At 37.9% G+C, this 23416-nt stretch overlaps 1 protein-coding gene across 1 annotated transcript in view; it reads left to right on the top strand.

Annotated features, from left to right (window-relative positions):
• The window catches only part of FAP (fibroblast activation protein alpha), a 71902-nt gene that overhangs the window by 42186 nt on the left and 6300 nt on the right, over positions 1-23416 (top strand). Inside the window, exons 16-22 of the mRNA XM_070423437.1 lie at positions 329-382; positions 2261-2385; positions 5947-5994; positions 11359-11457; positions 11925-11994; positions 12733-12927; positions 17745-17799. Coding sequence (XP_070279538.1) covers positions 329-382; positions 2261-2385; positions 5947-5994; positions 11359-11457; positions 11925-11994; positions 12733-12927; positions 17745-17799 — 646 coding nt within the window. The remainder of the gene's footprint in view (positions 1-328; positions 383-2260; positions 2386-5946; positions 5995-11358; positions 11458-11924; positions 11995-12732; positions 12928-17744; positions 17800-23416) is intronic.

Consider the following 23416-nt stretch of genomic DNA (forward strand, 5'->3'; position numbering starts at 1 on the left):
TTTTCGTGCACCAGATCTGTAGTACCTATAATAAAAGAGTACTCTGCATAATTTAATCCTCTATGATTGAAAGTCAGAATAAGCACACAAAATTCAGTTATAAACAGTAGAGATTTATGAATATAAGTGTCAATCAGTAAACAGTTCCATGAACTGTTTATTAATACTTTAATTAGTATTAGTTTACAAATTAATCATTAATTTATTATTAATAGAGTAGTTTAGATGAACATTGGACTGCATTGTTTAATATATCAGAATTAGTACCAACAATCCTATTACCATTTGGTTATTGGCAGTTATTTAATAACTTCTGAATATCTTTCAGGTTTTATTCTAGCAATGAATTTGAAGGTGTCCCTGGAAGAAGAAATATCTACAGGTAATTTATGTCAGTTCAGTTTAGCAATTTCTATATTGATATTTGAATAAAATCTGTCATGATCCTCAGAATATATAGAATTTAAAAGCCTGAAATGAAGTAGGAATAACTTGTGAATTGAGTTAAAGCATTCAGAGAATGTTTTGCACTACATCAGTATAAAGTTATGTAGCCCCAAAATATCAGCTAACTCAAATGTTCGTTTTCAAAAAGAAAAATCATGAAATTTTAATGCAGATGTAAACATAATGCTAAATAATTTAACTAAATTTACTGGTAATTGAAGACATGTATCCACTTACACTCATGTATTAAGTACCTATTGTATTTATTTCCATTATGTGTGACTTCTTTTAACATCATTCACTTTGGCATAAGCCTCCTGTGATTGGAAGGAGTTCATCTTCGTTCCTAATTAGTGTTTAAGTTGGTCCAGTGGTTGCCCTGATGATTGGAAGGGTGCCCTCAACAGCCCCTTCTGGACGTGGAGTAAAAACAACAGTAACTGTAGGCTGGCAAGTTTGCTATTTGCCAGGTACCTTCTTACTGCTTTATATATTAATCTTACTTAACTCCCACAACAAATCTAAGAGGCAGGTGATATTGCAGAAGCCAGGATTTGTACCTGGGCAAGCTGCACCTGACCCCTTACTGTGAGCAGCCTACCTCACATTTCCCAGATCACACCAAAATATGAACATGAAAATTAACCGTAACTGAGGAAATAAGACATTTTCACTCTGCTGCATTCCTCTGTTCCTCTGTTCCCCCTTGGATCTTGGCTCCTTATTTGTTGGGGTTGGGGAGAATCCCTCTATGGAGCTCGCAATGCCTCTGGCCACCCTCTACCCAAGGCAAAGTCAGGGGAAGCAGCAGAGGGAACACTGCGGAGGCCACAGGAGACCTGACCATCCATGCTGTGCTTATGACCCTGCCTCCATCCTGGCATAATACCACCTAGTCTCCACCAAATTATAAAAGACTCGAATTCTGACAGGATCTGGGAGTCTGTATGTGAAAGCCAATCACCCCATTCAGAAACCACGCAGAGGCCTCTGCCGAGGAGAGAGTGGGCCCAGCATGGTAGGTACAGGTTGGCTTGTGTAGAAACGTGTGGAGGGAGCATTCCCAGAAAGAGCTTCCCTGGGCCCAAATGTCCTGCCTCATGGAATGAAAGGCACAGGAGGAACATGATTTGTGGTTTCTTATTTCCAATTTGCTTGTTAGTGATTTCTCCTTCCAGTTATATGGTAAGGACAGATTCCCCTGGCATGTTTTGCTGGTGGGAATACAAAAAGAGAGGTGGGAAGAGGAAGAGCTATGCATTCCCAATCACTTTGTGAAGTGTGAGAGATGAATGGCTATGAGAAGTGATCATCACCTCATGCCCATTCAGGTGTTAGATACTTCCCCCACCCAAGGAAATCACAGAGGGCTTCTCCCTTGAGGCTTGTGCCGATTCAGGCAAAAATTGAAAATCAGGCTACATCTGAATGCTAAGAATTCCCCTTCACTTTATTTTTTTCATGTTTTTATTGACTTTTAGAGAGAGAGAGGAAGGGAAAGGAGTAGAGAGATAGAGACATCCGTGAGAGAGAAACATTGATCGGCTGCCTCCTACACGCTCCCTACTAGGGATCGAGCCAGAAACCTGGGCTTGCGTCCTGACCAGAAATTGAACTGGTGACTTCCTGGTTTCTAGGTCAATGCTCAACCATTGAGCCACACTGGCTGGGCTCCCCTTCACTTTAAATGACATTGGCACCAGAAAAATGGAGTGGGTTTGATGTCAATATGTAAATTAGTCATTTTATAGTGCATTAGTACATTTTGATAAATGCAATCTTAAATTTTGAATTTATTTTCATTTTTCTCTAGAATTAGCATTGGAAGCTATCCTCCAAGCAAGAAGTGTATTACCTGCCATCTAAGGCAAGAAAGGTGCCAATATTACACAGCAAGTTTCAGTGACTACTCCAAGTACTATGCACTCGTCTGCTATGGTAGGTAATGGACTTAACACAAGTTTACCACTTCACTGCCATTGCCGTCATCCTCGTCACCACCATCTGATCAGTCCTTAGCTACAGATGAGTAAGCAGGATTTAAATAGTATCATACAAGGAAGTGTTCTCTGGTAAAATGGTTGCTGGACTTTACCCATTTGCCTGGAGAAATGTCAAACTCATTCAGCCCAGGGAAAGAGCAGTGGCCTAGAAACCAAAGCTTTTCACTTGGAGGCCAGTGATTCTTTAAAATGTAGTTTCAGGTGGGATGGAAAATGAACTTTTGTCACCGAGTATGTTTTTTTCTAAATTTGCGAAACATAGTAAGTATTCATTCAAATATTTAAAAAAATCATAGGTAGTAAATTAAATATTTCCAGCTTGCTTAGGCCATGTGTACATTTAGTGAATAATTTCTATCCAGATAATTTTATACATAAAATGTTATTTATATCTTGATCATTGGGTAAGCAATAAAATAGGTTAGGTTAGGGGATGAGTGGATTGATGAACTATGTTGGGGTCCTAGGGGTTTAGAAAACAGACTTGGGAAATATCTACTTCTCATTCTCTGACCTATTCCCCAGTTAATCCCTGAGTTTCCCTGGTGGGGGACAGAAAACAGAAGAAGTTATTACAAAATGCCCATTATTTCCCTGTTTCTGGTTTCAACTCCCCATGTGAGGGTGGGTAGCTAAGGCAACAAATGGAATCTTTGATTGAGATCCCTGCCTAGTTGCAAAGGACCCTGAGGTTCCCTTTACTTCCCAGAAGGAAGGCACCCTGACATGCCACTTCTATCACCCCAACCACCTGGCCCAGAGCCTGCAACCCAGCTCATCTGACCATGTGGAAATGAATGAGCATTTAAGCCCAAATGCTTCTTCACTAAGTCATTTTGATACAACACTTTCATACAATGTTTGGTCATGGCATCTTTGAAAAGTCAAGAGATTGTTGTTGTTGATATATGTGTGATTGTGGCATTTAAAGGTATGCATTAATGTCCTTTCAAGTTATATGTAACATTTTTTCAATTCAAGCTATGTGTTTATACAACATATTGAAAGCTTACATGCCAGGCATGTGGTATTGAACTGATTGTACTGAGTTGTCTGTCTGTCTTTTTCTCCTGAAGACAGACACTGCTTTCTTCAAATCTTTATAATCAGAAGGCCAAGAAGAATGGCTAGTGGGTAACAGACATTGAATGCTTGCTGAATGAACATAAGTGCTAGAAAGATCAAAGTATTGCTGCTGCCTTTTGCAATCTACCAAAAGACTCATTCTATCCCTCTATATTTATATGCATTCTGCCTTTATCCAACACTTTTAACCCTTTTTGAAAGCACTGCATCACTTTGCCTGCTTAAGCCAGAGTGCCCACTGAAGGGATAAGAGAGCAAAAACTAAGCTCTAGTCAAAAGTTGGTGGAAGAGTCCTTTCTGGAACTTGAATTGCCTGACTTTTCCACACTCCCTCTTGTTCGGCAGTATGGTAATTTCCCATTTAGCAAAAAATATACTGTGTGGGAAGCATCACATCGTCTGGTGTTTTTGAAGCTCCAGTAAAATGAGTCACCGCACCATCATAAGAAAAACCTTGAAATCTTTCCCTTTAGGATTAAGAGTAAAGCCTCATTATGTAACTTCAAACTCTCCAAGAGCGATGGTGAGTAAATCCCAGATAATAGGATTAAAATAGGGAAAATCACGTTTATGATGCTGATGGAACAAAAGCAGTGCAAAGGAGGAATTCTAGACAATTGGTGCTTAAGCCATTAGGATCACACCCTCAGGCCATTTTTGTCAAGGGCAGTCAGTCATTAGTTTGTCTTGTAGCTTGAGCAAAAAAAGATATGCCAGTTGTCACTTCTGGAACTGCATAGCCATGAAAATTCCATAGGGCGGATACTGATTGACTAAAGTCAAGAAATCCAGATTTATGTCTCATTTCCTTACATCCTGACCAAAAATATAATGTGTGCTTGTTCCTTTTAATAACTTTGAAGAAAAGCAGAACAAAAATCTCTGAAAAGAAATTCTATAAAATTCTGAAACTCCGTACAATACAGAACTCCTGATTTTTTAGGGATCCTAATACATAATATCCCTGCTCCTTACTCCCAAGTTAGATTGAGGTGTCAGGAAGGAAATCAAAATATTAGCTTTATTACCTGTAAAGGTTAGTTGGGAAATGTGGCTAAGGTGCAGCTTCCTAATATCGTACCCCAGAATTAATTACATAAATGTGAGCACAACTGGATGGCCACTGGCTTCTCCCATGGCGCCTGGCACTGTCACACGTAGAGCACTGAGGAGCAGATCAAAAGCATGTTTCCGCAGGTGAAAAATGCCTGGGACAGGGCAGAACAAGAAGTTACTTATGCTCCAGTCTTCTCAGACCTCAGCAAATAGGTTATTCCCCTCTGCTTGTTTGAGACCAAGGTGCTGCTCTAATGACACTCCTTCCACATCAAAGGAAGCAAGCTTCCAAAGGAGGACAGATGTACCTTCACCCCTAGCTCTATGCTTGTTGCTTTTAACCTACTGACTGCTTGAGCAAATGTACCCGGGTACCATTTTATTCTATATCTCATATCTGTGATAGTGTGTAATGATTTGTACATCTTGTTAAAATATCTAGTTTCTACACAGAGAACCTGCATTTCATGTTGGAATAGATAGTAGACACTGGTGTGCCACCCAGACTTCCCAACTTCAGGACCGAATCCCTCATATCTCCAGCTGCTGAGAGTTCTGGTGGCTGACACCTCACAGCCCAGCCCCCTCCCCACCTCCTGGGGATTGCTTTCAACCCAGGCTATATCCAATGACTGCTCCACCATGCAGTCTAAAAGCCAGCCCCATTGACCCTATTGGAGGCAACTCTTCATGCCATCAGCTCCTGAGCTCTCCGGGGGTTGGCTGAGGTCTCCATTGTGACTTCACTAAAGCCCACCCGCCCCTTGTAGCCCAATTTTCCTCCCCTCTCCCACAGGTGTGTATTCTAATACCTCCCCCCAGATAAACTTCTGCCCCACAAAACTCCTTCTGGGTCTGTTTCCTGTGACCTTCCACAGTTTATTGGAACAGGCAAATTATTCTATATAAATTTATTTCTTAATGTATTAATTACTTTAAAAAGAGATGCTGGATTTTATGCACCAAAATGAATGTACCAAAAAGCCACATTGAAAATATAATCTGGGTACTGGTGAAGGTTACTTGATAAAGACACAGCTAAAACTGGCCCAAACAGCATAACATCTTCCCAGAAGGCCACTTATCACTGCCACTTCCGGGTCCACCTGTAAATAGATCCGAACTTCAGTATCTCTCTTGGAAAATCGCACTGGCAACTCCTCCCTCACATCTGTTCTTGGAGTGGGCTCTGATCTCATGTGTTGTTTAAATGTAACTTAAAAGGTGGTGTTTACTTCTCTATGGGAGAAAAAATAGGTGCAGAACTAAAACATGTACTTGACATTAATCACAAATACTATTAGCAGTTCTCACTGCAAACTAAGTTATGTTTTTGTTCTCCTTTTGTGCACAGGCCCAGGTCTCCCCATCTCCACCCTTCATGATGGCCACACTGATCAAGGTAGGCTCTCCTGCATGCTGTTGTCTTGTCTATAGACAGCCTGACACTACCCTGAAGGAAGCCAGAGAGTTCCCACACCTACAAGGGGAGGTGTGATTGAACCCTGCTACCACCCAGCTGATTGTTAGACAGAGTTGGATATTCTTTGAGTCAAACCAGATCATATAAAATTTAATAATTATTTGCAGTAAGAACTTGACATAACACAGATGAGTTATATCAGAGGGATTAGTTCTATCTTCCTCAATCAGCTTTATAAAAAGCACAGAAGCTTAAAATTGGAAGGAAACTTAGGGTAGTTAGTATAACTTACCAAATTCCTGTTTTTTTGTTTGTTTGTTTGGTTTTTTGTAACATTTCAAACTGGAGACAAATTCCAGACATAACTTCAGTTCAAAGCAGGGGGTGACTATCATGCTAGCTTTTTTGTTTTAACAGCTAAGTCACACTGTTGTCACATATGAAAGCCCCAAATTTGGAGGCTCTCTCCATGTTTAACTGCTACCAAGATAGTCCTCATCCATCCTATATTTGTGATATTGCCTCAAAATAGTTCACAGATCGCAGATAACCCTTTTTGTTCTCAGCAGAGTTATCCAAGTGTATAATTGCCCCGAACCTCTTCCTGAAGTTCTCCATACCTTCGATGGACTATTAAACAGCATTATAGCGTTGAAGCTGATGGTGACTAGGGACAATGAGGGACTTCAGCACTCATGCCTGCAGATGTCCCTGCACAGCCTCTGTGACAAGCCAGGAGACCGCTTTGGGATGAGACTGGCAGTCAGCTCAAAGGCTCAGAAATAGGTGAAAATAAGGGAATGAGGACGTCAGAGTCAACTCCGAGGTTCTGGGCAGAACAGGCATTGTAATAATGGGACTGTGAATTTAGTTTCATTTTGAAGTTTTTTTTGTTTTTGTTGTTTTACCTTGGGTCTAATAATGAAATACATTTAAGAATAACATTGTATTTCTTAGTTTGGCACATCTCAATCTTCAGAACTTAAAGCAGTTCCACTTTCAAATCTGTAACATTTTTTATTTTAATGAAAATCACTATAAATGTGTAATTCCTATTTTTCCATGACTGCAAAATAAAGGTCAGCTTCCCTTTTCCCAGACACCAATTACTGTAAGGCTCACGTAGCTTCATGACTTTACCTAATACTTAGAAATATACATAATACATATTATGTTTATATGTTTTCCAACTTGCGAAATAGAATGCAATTTTTTTAGAGCACAGTTCTGCAAATGTGCCTAATGATAAAATTCTCCAGAGATGTTTATTATAAATACTCTGAGGCTCTTCCCAGAAGATGCAATTCAATAGATCCTAGATTAGGTTAGGTAATCTGTGTTTTTAATAAATTCTCAAAAAAATTTTGGAATTGCATTTTATAGCAGATGGTGTGTCTTCTATTTATTTGTAGTTTTTTCATTCATTTCCCACTGCATTTGGTGCCACAAATCTTCATTCCACAGATCTTTATTAAGCACTTCTCACACTGTGTTGGATTATAAATTCTTAAAATGAACTGATATTGGCTCAGTATGGTCTCTGTCCTCAATGAGAATATAGATCAATGGAGAATGCAAATATGTGAATGGACAGTAAGGATGCAGTGGGGTACAGTATTAATAGCATGGGAAGCACATAAGTAGGGCAGCTCACCTGGGTTTTGGGTTGGGAAATGTTTCTTAATGATAGCAATATCAGACTAATGACTCATACAAGTGAAGGAGGGATTGATGCTGCTTGGTCAATGGAATGATATTGATGTTGTTTATTGTCATTAATCACATGGTTACCATGACCATGGAAGCGGATAGACAGCAGAGTGGGGACAATGAGGGAGGGCAGGGATAGTGGAGAATAAGCTTAGACTGAAGCTGTGTAGAACACCAACACCAGAAATGGAAAGAGAAACATGAATCTGTAAAGAAGACCAAGAGGGAACAGAAGGAGGAGGACAACCTTGAGAGTATGTTGGCCTAAAGGGTGGGGCAAAAGAGGATCCGTGTCAAGTGCTACAGAGAGTGAGGCCTGCTTTAAATCCATGAATTTAGCAAGAGGGAGATTCGTATTAGTTTATCGGAGCCATTTCAGTGAAACAATGGAAGTGGAAGCCAGACTGAAGTAAATTTAATTAGGAGAACAGAAGGGGTAGAAGACTTAAGGAGGGAGGTCCCTGAGAGGTTGGGAAAAGATGGAGTCCAGAGACAGGTGAGGGGATTAATCTCTGGCATTGTGAAGAGAGAGCGAGTGGAGAATTATGGATGCAATTGTATGAAAGCTTGAAGACATTGCAGAAAATAGTACAACAGCTTCATTTTCTCTGCAAAGTGGGTAAGGTCATTTGAAAACAACAGATAGTACTTGAACCAGATGCTGTAGAAACTCAGAAGAGTTGGCACTTGACATTGAGGGCCCCGTTGAGGATTAGTTGCTTCAGGCACAGCAGGTGCTCATTAAAATTACCCGACTGATGGAATGACCTCATTTATCAGCTTTTAACAGATTCTTCACATAATTTAATTAATGGGCAATATATGCTAGTTAATATGATTTAACCAAAAATCTCATACATGATCCATCATTCTTACCACTTAATTTTATCATAACAAAAAGTCTACAAATATGCAGAGAAGACACAATACATGTCAGGTACTAGGCACTGAGTGCTGGGCACTGGGCAGTATATACAATGAGTGGAACAAGGTTAAAGGTGCAGTCTGGACTGTGGCACTCCTTTGTCAGATTATAGGCTTTTAATGCAAAGCTACATAGAGAAGCCCAATTGCCATCCCCCGACTCCTCATAGCCCTATAAAATTCCATTTTGCTCCAAGGGGTGAAAAAAATCACCCTCTTCTTAGTAAAAATGCAACCCTAGACAGTAATAATATTAATAAACTTTTAAATTAAATTTGACATTTCAGTAAGTCAAGAATCAGAAAAGTTAAATAACTAGGGACAGAATGGAGATGAAATCAAAGTTAAACCAATCTGGAAACACTTACTTATTGTCTCTAACTTCTAATACGTGTTGGAGAAATGATAATAATAGTAATAAATAAATAAATAAGTAAATAAATAAATAAATAAATAAATAAATCCTAAATACTGAAAGACTAATATGGAAATCAACTGACCAGTGGAATGACCAGTCGCTATGACATGCACTGACCACCATAGGGGCAGATGCTCAACGCAGGAGCTGCCACCTGGTGGTCAGTGCGCTTCCACAGGGGGAGCGCCACTCAGCCAGAAGCTGGGCTCATGGCTGGCGAGTGCAGCAGCTCCCGCCTCTGCAGCAGTGCTAAGGACCCTTCAGAGATGTCTGCCTGCTGGCAGGGAGAGGGCCTAAGCCGGCAGGTGGACATCCCCCAAGGGGTCCCGGACTGCGAAGGGGTGCAGGCCAGGCTGAGGAACCCTCCCACCCCCAGTGCATGAATGTCGTGCACTGGGCCTCTAGTAAATAAATAAAACAAGCAGCCCCAGTGTGTGCTTGCTTCACACAGGATTTTCTGTATCCATGATAGTTCAACATATAGAACCCACACAGGGAGAATGAAGAGCAGGCTTCATTATATTCAGAATTGTGTATCCCATTTATTTATTCATATATATAATTTAATGTTAACATTTTTCTTTTTAATCCTCACCGAGAATATGTTTTTTCATTGATTTTTTTTTTTTTAGAGAGAAAGGAAGGGAGAGAGAGAAGGGAGAAACATCAATGCGAGAGAGAACCATCGATTGGTTGCCTCCTGATGCCCCTGACTGAGGATCAAACCCGCAACCTCAGCATGTGCCCTGACCAGGAATGAACCTGAAACATTTTGGTGTATGGGACCATGGGACCATGCTCCAACCAACTGAGCCACCCAGACAAGGCTGGTTTTATCCTTTTTTATATATTTATTTTTTTGCTAATACTCACCCAAGGATATTTTTTCCATTGATTTTTAGAGAGTGGAAGGAAGAGAGAGAGAGAGAGAGAGAGAGAGAGAGAGAGAAACATCGATGTGAGAGAGACACATTGACTGGTTGTCTCCCGCACTGCCCTGACTGGGGCTGGCAATTGAACCTGCAACCCAGGTACCTGCCCTTGACCAGGAATCAAACCTACAATCCTTGTGAGCATGGGATGATGCTCTAACCACTGATCACACTGGCCAGGACTGGTTTTAATTTTTAAGATGACTTAAGTATCTCTTTCCTGATGGATTATCCAAAGTTAAAATGAAATTTATTATGTGTCTTATACAAGTCACACCAAAAACCTCTATAATTGTTCTAAGATTAAATATAACATGTTGGAGCAAAATGCCATGAATATATGAAAACTGAGAGTTACAAGGGAAGTGGTTTGGCAAACTTAGTGTAGCGCCAAGTACTCCTCCTCCAGTTCCTCATCCTTAAGGACTACTTTTTTAAAAGGCACAAAAACAAGAAGTTCACAGGATGTCTTACATAGAAACCTCTGTATTTCAGAAATTATTCAGACTCGCTTTTAAAAAATAAAGCTACAAACTCTACATATTATATGAAAGTTTAACTTTTCTCTAGAAGATGCTTGGTATAGACTCCAGTTCAAAATAAAACTTACAAAAAGCCCTGAATGCTGAAAAAATGGATTTGTTCAGCTCAAAGATTAAAGTGTGAAATATAACTAAGCTTAAATGTAAACCGCGGGGTTTTTTTTTAGAGAATTTTTTAAGGTGAAAAACAGAAAGACATCATAGTGTGTACATACTGTTGTTTTAGTAAGATATATAACTACTATGAGAGAAAGAATTTGAAGAAATAGGATGCACAGTAATTCAATACAAAAAACGAATGCCCTATATCAATCAAGTATACAGCAGGAAAGGGTTAAGGACGAAATACATATTAAAAAACCAGAAATGTATTTGAAGCAACACATTAACATTTTAAAACAGCTTTCATAACCACTTAAATGATTATTTTAAATTTGGGGTTTCAGAAATGTAGTTTTTATTTCTCCTGTTTTTAGTGAATGATAAAATAAATGTGACCCACTCAGGTCATAGCTATGTTAAAAAAGAAAAATTAGAGATGGGAAAATATGGCTTAATAAACATTCTTGCTTCTGTGATTCTGCTCAAAATGTGTTCTGATCCTGTAAGAATCCGTTCAGGAGATAATGGTTGCCGTCCTTCCTAAGCTCATACCTGTTTTAAAGGCTGGATTCAAAATATGCTTGCCGATGTGAAACTCCTGAAGCAGTCCTTACATTGTTTCAGTTGCGTCCATATTAAACACAAAAGCATTTTTAGAAAGGAATTTTCTTATGGAATGCTACTAATTAAAAATGGACATTTTATTTTTTTTAAGAAATTAAAATCCTGGAAGAAAACAAGGAATTGGAAAATGCTTTGAAAAATATCCAGCTGCCTAAAGAGGAAATAAAGAAACTTGAAGTGGATGAAATTAGTAAGATCTTTTAAAAACTTCTCATTTATAGATAAGAAGTTAAGCACTTATCTTGCTTTTAAAAAATGATACTGTAAATATTATATTCCAAATCTGACATTATTACTGGATCTTAATTAAAACAATCTTGCTGTAACAACAGTTACAGTTTTACAAAATATTTTTAATATGCTTGTAAATAGAGTTGATCTTATACTTTTCTATAGTCCTATTTCAAGGCTGATTTTTTTAAAGAGCTTATCTAATTTTAATTATAGAATGTGTGCTTCTAATAAACCAATAACTCAAGATTTCTAGTAATTCATAAATTAAACAAAAATATGTAAAAATCTATTTAAAACATTTTCTGGATTCTCAACAATTTACTAGTGACAAATTGATTTTATGTTATATATGTTATTAAAGGAAATAAATAATACTGTGAGTATAATGTAATAAAGATTTTTCTCTCTTTTTTTCCCCCTAAGCTTTATGGTACAAGATGATTTTTCCTCCTCAATTTGACAGATCAAAGAAGTATCCCTTGCTAATTCAAGTGTATGTAATATTTTCTTTGGTGTAAAAATTATTTACTGAAAATATGTTGGATTAAACACACATTTATGAGATAGAATGAACCACTCTCTTTAGTAAGATTTCTTATTGATGCTGTTTTTATATATTCCTCCACTAATAAGAGTAAATAAAATATGGCTATTTAAATAGATTGAGGAAGTTTTAAGATTTTAGATGGACTTGCTTGCATTTGCCTGGTTGAATTTCCTTTGTATGGCAAATTGCCGAATGTGTCAGAATACCTTTGAGATAAATTGAAGCCAAAAAAAAATATTGTAAATCATCTTAGCATCTTATGTAATTGAGTTAGAAATGAAATAAGGGAATGGAATACATTTAGTGGAATAACACCCAAAATCAGTGCTGACCTACACACAATTTGCTTAAAACACCATGCATTTTTTTTAGTATATCTTATGTCTGCTTTTAGCAAGTGGCAGGTGGCAGAAATGACGAAAAACCCACACATATTCCTTGAAATGCCAACCCTAGATGTATCCGTTTTGGGGAATAGGAGAGGCTGTGTCCCAAAACAACTTCCTCATAGCAAACCTCTGGGGAAAATCCTGGTCCTTTCTTGATTTTGAGCCAGTTCTAATGCCACTGTTATTGAAATCTTATCACACAAATGTACTGGGAAATACTAAAGGCAATTCTTGGCCATGATGGGAAGTTGAGTTTTACAAAGGAATCAGAGATTCTATTTTTTCTTTCCTGTAGGTATGGTGGTCCCTGCAGTCAGAGTGTAAGGTCTGTATTTGCTATTAGTTGGATATCTTATCTTGCAAGTAAGGAAGGAATAGTCATTGCCTTGGTGGATGGTAGAGGAACAGCTTTCCAAGGTGACAAACACCTGCATGCAGTGTATCGAAAGCTGGGTGTGTATGAAGTTGAGGACCAGATCACAGCTGTCAGGTGAGCACCTGTCATTCAGGCAGAAATTGATGTGCGACAAAAGTCATGCAATTACTATTAGGTTTCTCATCCTCAATGACTTAATTCTTTTTTGCCTATTTTTATAATGTCTATTTTTCCAACTTCATCTAAAGCTATCATTAATCTTAAAGGGATATTTTTGTCCAAGATGAGAAAAATAGAAGAGAGCTGATAAATGTGTAGAAAAGTAATTTATAGTGATAGTGACAAATACTCTCGATGTTTGTTATTCTTATATCCTTTCATTTATTAACATGCCTCACAATAGCAAAAAATATGTATAATTCTAGGGATGGTCTGTGGGAAACCAAACAGCTGAATTTGCCAAGTATTGTGGATTCTAATTCACAAATTTAGGAGTTGGTTAAGATTTCATCAGCACTCTATACCTATAGATGTTAAACATTTATTTGTAATAAACCAGCTGTGAAGCACGGTTGTATTAGCATAAAAGTGTTTCCTCATTTTCATTTGAAAAAAGTTCATTTTCATTACAGAAATTATATTATGAAAACATTTAGAGAAAAGACAAGTTTATGACCTGAGTCCTTCTTCTCAACTACATTCTCAACCACAGTTTATGGATCAATCATCTTTTCCTTTAAAATAAACACATAAATTATAGTCATCAATATTGTTGCTTATTTGAAAACACTGTTCAGGATTTTCTGGATATTTCTCTATAGTTGTTGGGTTTCTATTATTATTGGTGTGAGTAGATGAAGGTAGACAATAGTAGTTTATAAATGTAAAAGCGAACACAGGCTGACAGCACTCTTAGTCACACTGTGTCACACCAAATAGCAATTTAGAAAATTCATTAGTACATTTCTTTCATCATCTTAATGTTATTAATAGTCATTGATTTCATTCAGCATATACAACACAGATTGTATTTTACATCTAGGAGCCAGGCCCAGACAACACTTTTCTGTATTTTGTCTGTAATCAAAGCAGAAAAGTTTAGACTCAAAAGTAATTATTTTTTAAAATAGAAAAGTAATCATAACCCATATGTTTTCCAATTTTTCTTCCATTCTGTGAACAGTAATACACACAAAAAATTTGATTAAAAACAGATTCTGAGTAAAATCTTACAAATCAGTAAGTAGATTATCAAATAACACTTCACAATCTGTAGGGCATCATTCATGCCTACATTGTAGGAAGTTCCATCTTTCTTATGAATCCAGATTTTTTACCTTTCTGCTATTAACCTTGGGAGAGTCTTCTGCCTGATGGAGAGAAATAGAAGAGCTAGTTCAAAGAAAAACTCCACAGGGAGATAAGTTTCTCATATAAAGACTATGGTGTACCTTATCGGGAATATTAACACAATTGTCAGCATTATAGACCTAATTCTTTTCACACTTCAGTTCAAATCTATTTGTATTTAAACCATGCAATAAACACCAATGACAGGTAATCCTGGGACCACATCAAAAGATAGAGATGTAAATTATGCCTCACTTGTAATCAATTAGATATTTTCCAAAATTCATAGAGCTAAAAAGTGCTTTGTTTTGGCATTGGTTAAAAAACAATCCCATGATCATCATTTTATCACCACAACATACCAATAACAACAAAATTTGACATTATATTTTTGTGCATTTATTTGCCACCAAAAATGTAGCATTCAAATTTAAGAATACCCCAAGAAACAACACAGATAGCTTCTTAATGTGTCCCTTGGATGGAATGGAAATGTAAACCTGAAGCCCATGTAGAAACCTTACAAAATGTTGTTATTTCTGATGTTCAACACACAGCACAAGAAGCCAAAAAGTCTACTGCTTTTCACAATAACATAAATAAATGTCTTTGGCATTTAGAATTGCAGGTGGACCAACCAGTGGCAGTAATTGGCTACCTTTATCTCCAGGGAACTATTTTTAGAATGGAACCTAAAGAAGGTCTCCTACTATAGATCAGGCAAATGGTCACTCATTTACTCAGCCACTCAACAAGATCAACTATTAATACATACCATTGAAATACACTCTGTATAAAAGTGTGCGGTTTACAATCTCTAGTTTCAATGTACTTACAATCTTTGTAAAGTGGTTAAACCACCTACACACTAAAGGGATAGCATTGCTGTTCAATAAAACTTTCAGTAAACACCCTAGTGAACAAGAGATAGCTACGTGGTCCACACCAAGGACATATGCAACAGTGAAGATGTCAGTTGGGACTGGCCTTGGCTTTGCTTGAAACTATTGTTCTGCATAAGTGACAGGGAAGCCTTGGAACCCAATGCTTTGAGAAAACAAAGGCTAAAAAAAGATAGATTTATAATGATAATCCTGGAAATAACTCTGCCACAGGTTTCCCCAAGAAGTGTTTTAGGAATCTGACACTGCATGTCTGACCTAGGGAATTGGGATTACAATCCCTCAGTGGTAACCCTCAAATTACCTCCCCCCAAAAGAATGAAATTTGACCCTGTGAATCTCTTATAAAATTCAATCTGGCTAAATTTTTACATACTAAAAGAAAATTATATATATATGCTTGGAAACAACAGTAAATTCTAGTCAGGGTCAAAAAAGAGATTCAAACAAAGAAAAGCAAGGGGAAAAAAGTTTAAAAAGAAAATGCACAACCTCACAACTTTTGACTACACAAAGGAAATCTTTCAAAGGAGATGCTTGTGAGGTCAAAGAATAAGTAAAACTGGAATCTGCTTTCTTCGAGCTTCTCTGCAAATGTTACATATGTGAGAGCCAAAAATTCTGGTAGATATAGAGTCAACTCTGCTCATTTGGGATATATTCGGCATTTTTTACATTCCCACAATTTGGAAATGTTATATAACTTGAGGTTAATAATAAGGAAGAATTATGGGATAAAAATATACTATTATACTTGGTATCAATAAGAGCATTTCTAAAATAGAATAATAATTGATCACTAGAATTCCAAGTTGACCTTTGGTCTAGGGCTATTTTTTATGAGAGAAAAGTTGTAAAGTTCAGTCCAGCATCCCAAATTAGAAAAACATGCTTTTTCATTTGTTACTAACATTTTGTTGATTTAACCACATTATCAACAGTGTTTCTGATAACCCTTCTGGAAGCTCTTTAGAATTTGGAGGTACGTTTTATAGAGCCTTGTTGGTCCCAAAGTGCTCATATTATCTAGGTAACCTTTAACCTAGTCCTGCCACATTAAGTGTTAATGTTTCATTTCCATGTTAACTATTGCGCTATCACTTCCTATGAACGTCATCGTTTCAGAATACACCTAGGAAGGGAGCTGTTAAAAATTTCCTGTTCCCATGTATCACCTGTTATTTGCTTTTACCCCAGATGCGAGGTTATATGATTGCTAGCTTCTGGGAGATCATAAAAATCGCGATTGCTTTTATGGCTCAGAACTGTCTTCAAGCAGTAGTGGCAAGCTTACTTTTTTAACAAAGGAAGTGAACCTTTTCTTCTTTCATTGGATTTTTGGAGTTGGAGGAAGAATTGCCAAAATGCCACAATTGGCTGCACATTTTCTCTGCTTTACCATGAACGGCATCCACACAGGTAGCAATTTTCCATTTGCTACTGCATTTCCTCCCTGTACAAGTCTCAGTGTCCCTCAGAGTCGGTGTTGGGTAAGCTGTGACTGACGGGGCTTCTTCCCATCTGTTTGTCCCGGGCATGTACCCAACTCCTCTGCGCACTGGAGATGCACACGTCGAATCAATGCAACGAGCAACATGGTCACTGTAGAGAAGCTCAGGGTTTCAACTACTGAAAATCACGCCATCCTGCCTGAGGAGAAGAGCCAGAAAGAGCACTAACATAGCTGAAAGGAACAAAAAAAAAATGTGTTTTTCTGGGGGCATGTCTGTCACTCTGTCTCCTCCTCTCCTTCCATTACTGTTGCATCCTGGCCTCTGCAATGGCTCGTCCAGTTTGCCTTTTTCTCCCTCTGCTTCCGTTTCTCTGAGAGTTTCCTGAGTTTTTAATCACACCAATCCCGAAATAAATCACAACTTCTCTGGAACACCAGCCCTCAAGGGAGCATGGGATAAATTAGCCTAAAAAAACTTTATGTGTGTGTGTGTGTGTGTGTGTGTGTGCGCGCGCCAACCTTGCAAAGTTACATTTCTGAGGGCTTCCCGTGACTTTTAAAGGTTGCCCTTCAGCATGCCCCTTGTTCCTAAGGCGAGATTTATTTTCAAAATAGTTTTCAAATGGAGGCTCTTCTGTGGTGAGCTCAACTGAACCATGTCCATGTGCTAAAAGATACACATCATTGTTCATACCATGATAAACTGAGGGTACTGAAGTATGAAATGGGAGAGGGATGGATATTTTCCCATGGATGGCTGTGACCAAAAATGAGATGGTGATTATCACTAGTATCTAAGCAAACAAGGACATGATAAAATAAATACAATTTTAAAAAGCAACAACAAAAATATTATTTTCAAAAGCTGGGGATTTGGAAATATGGCCCTAGTCATTGTGCCACTACCCCTTGTGTTACTGTGAGCCTGTCTCTTGACCTCTCTGAGTTGCACATAACTCACCCACACACTTAGGTTATGAGGCCTTCCAGCCCTGAAAAGCACTACTTGATAGATGTACATAGGAGTCTAGATGTTCCTCTTATCTTTTGCAGAAAACATGATAATATTCTTTTAATTATTTGTAAATGCAGCCTGATTATGCATGTGTTTAAACAAAGAAAATGTAGCGCTTCTATTAAGTTTTTGAATTAAATATGCTTGTGTAATGAAGTAAATGTCATGTGTACACACTTAAAATTCTAAAAATTTGTTTCTTTTACTTTAGAAAATTCATAGAAATGGGTTTCATTGATGAAAAAAGAATAGCCATATGGGGCTGGGTGAGTTGTTTTATATGTTTTATGCTTGTTATTCAGTTCAGCAATCATCATTTTCTAAATTGTTCGCTTATAAGATTTCTCATGAAATGTTAATGTTGCAACATAATTTAATCTGTCAATGAAAACAGTCAATTTTAATAATCTGGGCTTCAAAGTGATGGTTATAATTGTTTGTTTCTTCCCCCCCCCCCCCCAATCATTTCATTTCTTCCCTGTATAGCAAATTAACTCATGATTAACACATTTCTACTTAATTTTTTGGTATTATATTATATTTTACTAGACTGATCCATATTTATCTGAGGTTGAATTCCTTTTGTCATATTCAGGTTAATACATACCTTTTATTTTATATTTTATCATTTTATTTTTATGAAAATTTAAGCTAAAGTTTGAAATTATAGAAACATTCAGAATATAAATTCCCTAGAATCTTTTTTATCCAGGTCATATCTTATTTGATTTGGGGGCAAAGGGGTAATAAAATTTTTTACCAAACCTAATGTTAATTTGTGCTAGCTACAGGTCCTGGCAATAATTTCCCATCTTTAAGGAACTGTGCCGGTCTTTAAAAGGAAGTAGCAAAAGTTATCAGTTATGGGAAATAAGGCCACTAAAAAGTTTAGAGAAATATTGCAAAGGATTTAATTTGCCCACTATAAATTATGATAATTACTCTTCAAGAAAGATTTCCTATTTCACTTTTTGGTCTGAATTTGTACATTTGCAAGTTAATTTGCAGCCATTTGTGCTTGCGTTGTTTTTCTTGGCTGTTTTCTGTGAGAGCGGCCTGTACACGATGGAGGGAATGAAACCCAATATTGAAGGGAATCTGCAGAATTCAGCGCAAGTCTCAGCTCAGTGACCAGATGAAGAGCTGTTGTGAATTTGTGGAAAGTTGTTACTTCAGGCCATTTGGTGCTTCTTAAAACCATCAAATGTTAAGTATCTAAACAGAATGGGATTCAAAGGGTGTAAGTAAATAAAATACTTTATAGTGAAATATTTCAGATAAGACCCTTCCTACCATCCATTTTTATGAAGTTTTCTAAAGTAAAGCTTTGAAAGATTCAAATTTCAAGCTGAATACTCACATATAATCATTAGCATTTCTCTTAGAATTTTACTATGCTTTTATTGTAGGCTTTGAAATAACCATAAAGTAAAACTTTTAATTTCATTTCTGGAAGATTTTAAGTATTAATTTGGTAGAGAACCATCTATGTGGGATGATTTTAGGAACCCACTCATCACCCAAAAATACATCCATATCAGTCTGAAATTCTTTAATAAGAGATTTTCACCATATCTGTGCAATGCTTCTGGAAGAAATTGTATATTAGGCCCCCTTTATTGCTTACTTTCCAACATGGCAGTGATTGTGAGGTAAACCCTGAAAGCATGTGTGGGAGAAGAAATGAGTAAACTGATAAGGGATATAACACTTGAGCAGCCCCTAAAATCAGCAGGAAGACCTGGGAGTTCCTGAAGGAAAAAGACCTTAACACTGTACTGGTTTTATTAGTTCTTTAAGTTTAAGACCAATTCATATTTATTAATCCATCCATCTTATCATTGACTCATTCATTCTTCCTTCCATGTACAAAAATGTTAGTGGATCTCAACTAGATCCTCTATTGGGTTCTTTAGAGGATGAAAAGATTAGTAAGTTATCTCCCTGGACCTTTAGTAGAGAACAGAGAGAGTAAGAAAAGAATTGCTCAGGAAATGTTCCAAGTGTTGGGAGAGATAAAACTTGTGGAGAACACCAGGGAGAAGAGTGGTTAATTCTGGCTGTGAGAGCTCAGGAGAGATTCAGAAATGAGGCAGCATTAGAGCTTGATGGAAAGAAGTTTAGTGAAGGGTCATTCCAGGCAGAGTGAAGACAACATTGCCCAGGTCCTAAGGTAACAGAGTATGGCCTATGGGGGGGACCCTGAATTGGTTAGGAATGCCTGAAATTTTAGAAATATAAGGTGTATGATGAATAAGGTGTAGGTGCATCTGAGTAGATAGGTAGCCATGAACCGGAAGTCCTTTTAGGCCACATAAAGGAGAATGGGCTTTATCCATGGCTCTGTGACATGTTTCTCTTCTCATTTTCCTATGTCTCTATGGTCTTTACAATCCACTCATTCTTTAATTGTTGGTGTTTTCTCTGGGTCTGAGCTTGGTTCTCACTGTTCTTCATTTCCTTGGGGAAACCCATGTGGTTTCAAGGATAATGACGAGTGCCAGATCCCTGCCACTAACCCGCTTCTCTCTTCTGAGCTCCACCTTTCAAGTACCTGCTGATCACCTCTTGAAAATGTCATGAAGGGGCCTCAAGCTTAACTTGCTCAAGCTAAGCTTGTAGTAGTCTACTTTAAAACAAGTCCTCATCTTTATTAAGGACCTCACCACACACCTAGTCATCCAAGTCATTAAGTTCAGAGCTGTTTTCAACTTCCCCTGCTCCCTGACTCCAAACATTCTTGGTTAGTAAATTCTGTCAATTCTACCTTCAAACATTGAAATCTTTTATCATCCCCACTGACATTGCCAGAGTTCTTCATGTTATATAGGCCAGAGCTTCTCAAATTTGGGCTGCATGTGTATTACCTGGAGAACTTATAAACCCAGTTTCCAGGGCCTTACTACCTGAGATGGTGATTCAGAACTCCAGGTGGAAGCCTGGGGGTTACATTTCTAACAGGATCTCAGGTAAGGCTGATTCTTTTGTCTATGGTCCATAGGTTGTGTGGTACCAGTTTAACTATTCCAATTGGTTGGGTGGTACCAGTTTGCTATTCTTAACTAGCCTCACTGCTTTGGACTCACGAGCTTCAATATTTCTAATGAGGTTATTGTTACAAAGTACAACTCTTAACAAGTTGCTTTTCTGCTAATATATTTCATAGGATTCACTCTATTACATTGACCTCACTCTAGTGCCCAAACATATTTCCTTGTATGTGAGGTCCTTGGCAAACTGGTTGCAGCCCAATTTTCCAGTCTCATCTCTCTTTACTTTTCCCTGCACCTGTTTAATAGTTTGATTTATGTCTGTTTTTCCTAGTTCTAGTGATTTTGTTAGTTCTGTTCCCTATACCTGCCCACTCTTTTCTTCTATTCCTCATCTATTCCTCAACCCACAATGGATAATTCTGACTTGTTCTTTAATACCTAACTCACATATGACATGTTTTGCGCTCGAATAGATCTTTATACTGCTCTTATAGGAATTACAATGTTTGTCTGTCTCTTGGTTTTTCCCATAAGAATGTAAGCTCATCAAGGGAATGGACTTTTGTCTTTTATTTAGCTTTGTTTTTCAAATGCTTAGCACAATGCTTGACCATGTCACACATCAATGATGTTGTTTATACTGAATTTAACCTTATAAGTCAATGTTTCCTCAAATGTGTTCTATTAGTGACAAGAAACTTTTCAAGAAAAGGTCCTCTGGTCTAATAATTTGGTAAATCATAAATTCTAAATAATAGAGCCTATAGACTTTAGGAAAGGAGTAGTAAAGAATCCTGTTAGCCCTAGCCAGTTTGGCTCCGTGGATAGAGCCTCAGCCTGCAGACTGAAGGGTCCCAGGTTCAATTCCAGTCAAAGGCACATGCCTGGGTTCTGGGGTCAATCCCCAGTATGGAGTGTGCAGGAGGCAGCCAATCAATGATTCTCTTTCATTATTGATGTTTCTATCTCTCTACCTCTCCCCCTTCCTCTCTGAAATCAATAAAAATATATTTAAAATATATAAAAAAGAATGCTGTTAAATTTTGTGTAATACAGTATTACCAAAAAGTATTTATTTGAGAAGTGCTCTGAAACTCAATAGAGAGTGGAATTGGTGTATCAGAAAGATTCTGGCTACAAAGTAAAGAGTGGTCTGTGGTGCGGGGAGGGAGTGGGCTAAGGAGTGAGGCAACAAGTAATACTGGCAACCAATACCAAGGGCCTGAATTTAGGCAGCGAAGTAGGGGGTGTGAAGAGGTCTTAGCTCTGAGTGCTCTTCTATGGTATGGGAAATTGGAGAGGGAAGAGAGGGAGACACTGAGAATGACCATGAGGGTTATTTGGTTATTATTGTGTTCCATACTTGGGAAGGAACTTTCTGATTCCACAAAGTGTTAGGCATGTTAACGGTCTGAGAAATGTACTATAGCTAACCACACAACATTTTTTGAAGTCAATTGGTCAATAAGCTGCAAATCCTGTTTCCTTCCCCTATCCAGATTAAGAAGAGGAGAGGAGGAATTTTTATCTTACCTTTTCATTTTTTTCTGGCTCACACAAACCAAAGTCCAGTCCTGTTTTTAGCTACTTATTATCCACTATGCCCTCAGTACTGTGCCTAGGAAGTGTCTGCTGTGACAGAGGTGTTTAACTGGGCAGTTTTGTCCCTCAGATGACATCTGTCACTGTCTGGAGAGATTTTGGTTGTTACAACTGGGGTGGTACTACTGGCATCTAGTGAAGAGACACCAGGGATACTGTTAACTATCCCACAATGCACAGACAGATCCCACAAAAAAAGATCTGTCCAACCCCAAGTGTCAATAGCACTGAGGTTGCAAAACCCTGGTTTATGGAACAAAACTTGGAGCAATTATTTTCTGATGATTTGAAGAACAGTGGGGGGTTTGCCTAAATTATTAGAATAACAACCTCATTTATGGGATTTGCTTTGTTAATATAGGCCTAGCCAGGTGGTGTTGAATAAGCATTAGTGCATGATTTAATCTTAGTTCCTTTCTCTTCCAGTGACTAATTATAAGCGATTTGAATTGCTATGTGTGATCAACGATGTAAAAGTAGGACAAATGCACCTCTAATGAGACTACATTAGATTCTAAACTTAAAGCTCCCCACAGCATTTGCTCTAGTGTAGGGATGCAGAGGAAGTGGCATGGGTTGTAGAGCCAGGTGTCTGGGGCTGATATCAGCTCTGCTGCTTACTGAATATATATCTCCTCTAAGTTTACTCTGAGCCTCAAGTTTCCTCATCAGGAAATTCAGCAATAATTTCTTCACCACTAGGAAGGTTAAATGAATTAATAGGAAAGTCATATATGAAACCAATATATCCCTTCTGTGTTTTAGGTCATATTCCCAGTGCTGGGGATATGTTCATTAAGAAGACAAATAAAAATCTCTACCTTTCTGGAGTTGGGAATGGTTGAAATACTATAAGCAAGATAAATAAGTAAAATATTTAGGTTATTAAAATGATGTTAAGTGTGCTGGAGGAAAGAAAAATCAAGAAAGAAGCATGGTGTGCAGGGTTGATTGGTTTTTAGATTAGTAGGACAGGTGAGCCATGCTGATTTCTGGGGTAAGAGTATTCTAGGCAGAGAGTGGCATCATTTGCAAAAGTCCTGGGGCTAGATCATGTTTGGAGAGTTTAAAGAACATGAAGATGGGCAGTGAGCAAGGGGGAGGTGGGAGGTGGGAGGTGGGAAAAGGGAGACATCGTGTGGGACCACAAAGACCTTTGCAATACGTTGGCCATACAAACATTAGCTCATTGTTACTGCCTGTAGGTAAAATGTTCCAATGTGCATTATAGCTCACATAAGAATATTCCATAAACCCCTAAAAATTCTGTGCCCTTCTAAAAATGTTT

The sequence above is a fragment of the Myotis yumanensis genome, unplaced genomic scaffold (genome assembly GCF_028538775.1).
Source record: "Myotis yumanensis isolate MYYU_CA2020_CCGP unplaced genomic scaffold, mMyoYum1.0.hap1 SCAF_8, whole genome shotgun sequence".
Classification (NCBI taxonomy): Eukaryota; Metazoa; Chordata; class Mammalia; order Chiroptera; family Vespertilionidae; genus Myotis; species Myotis yumanensis.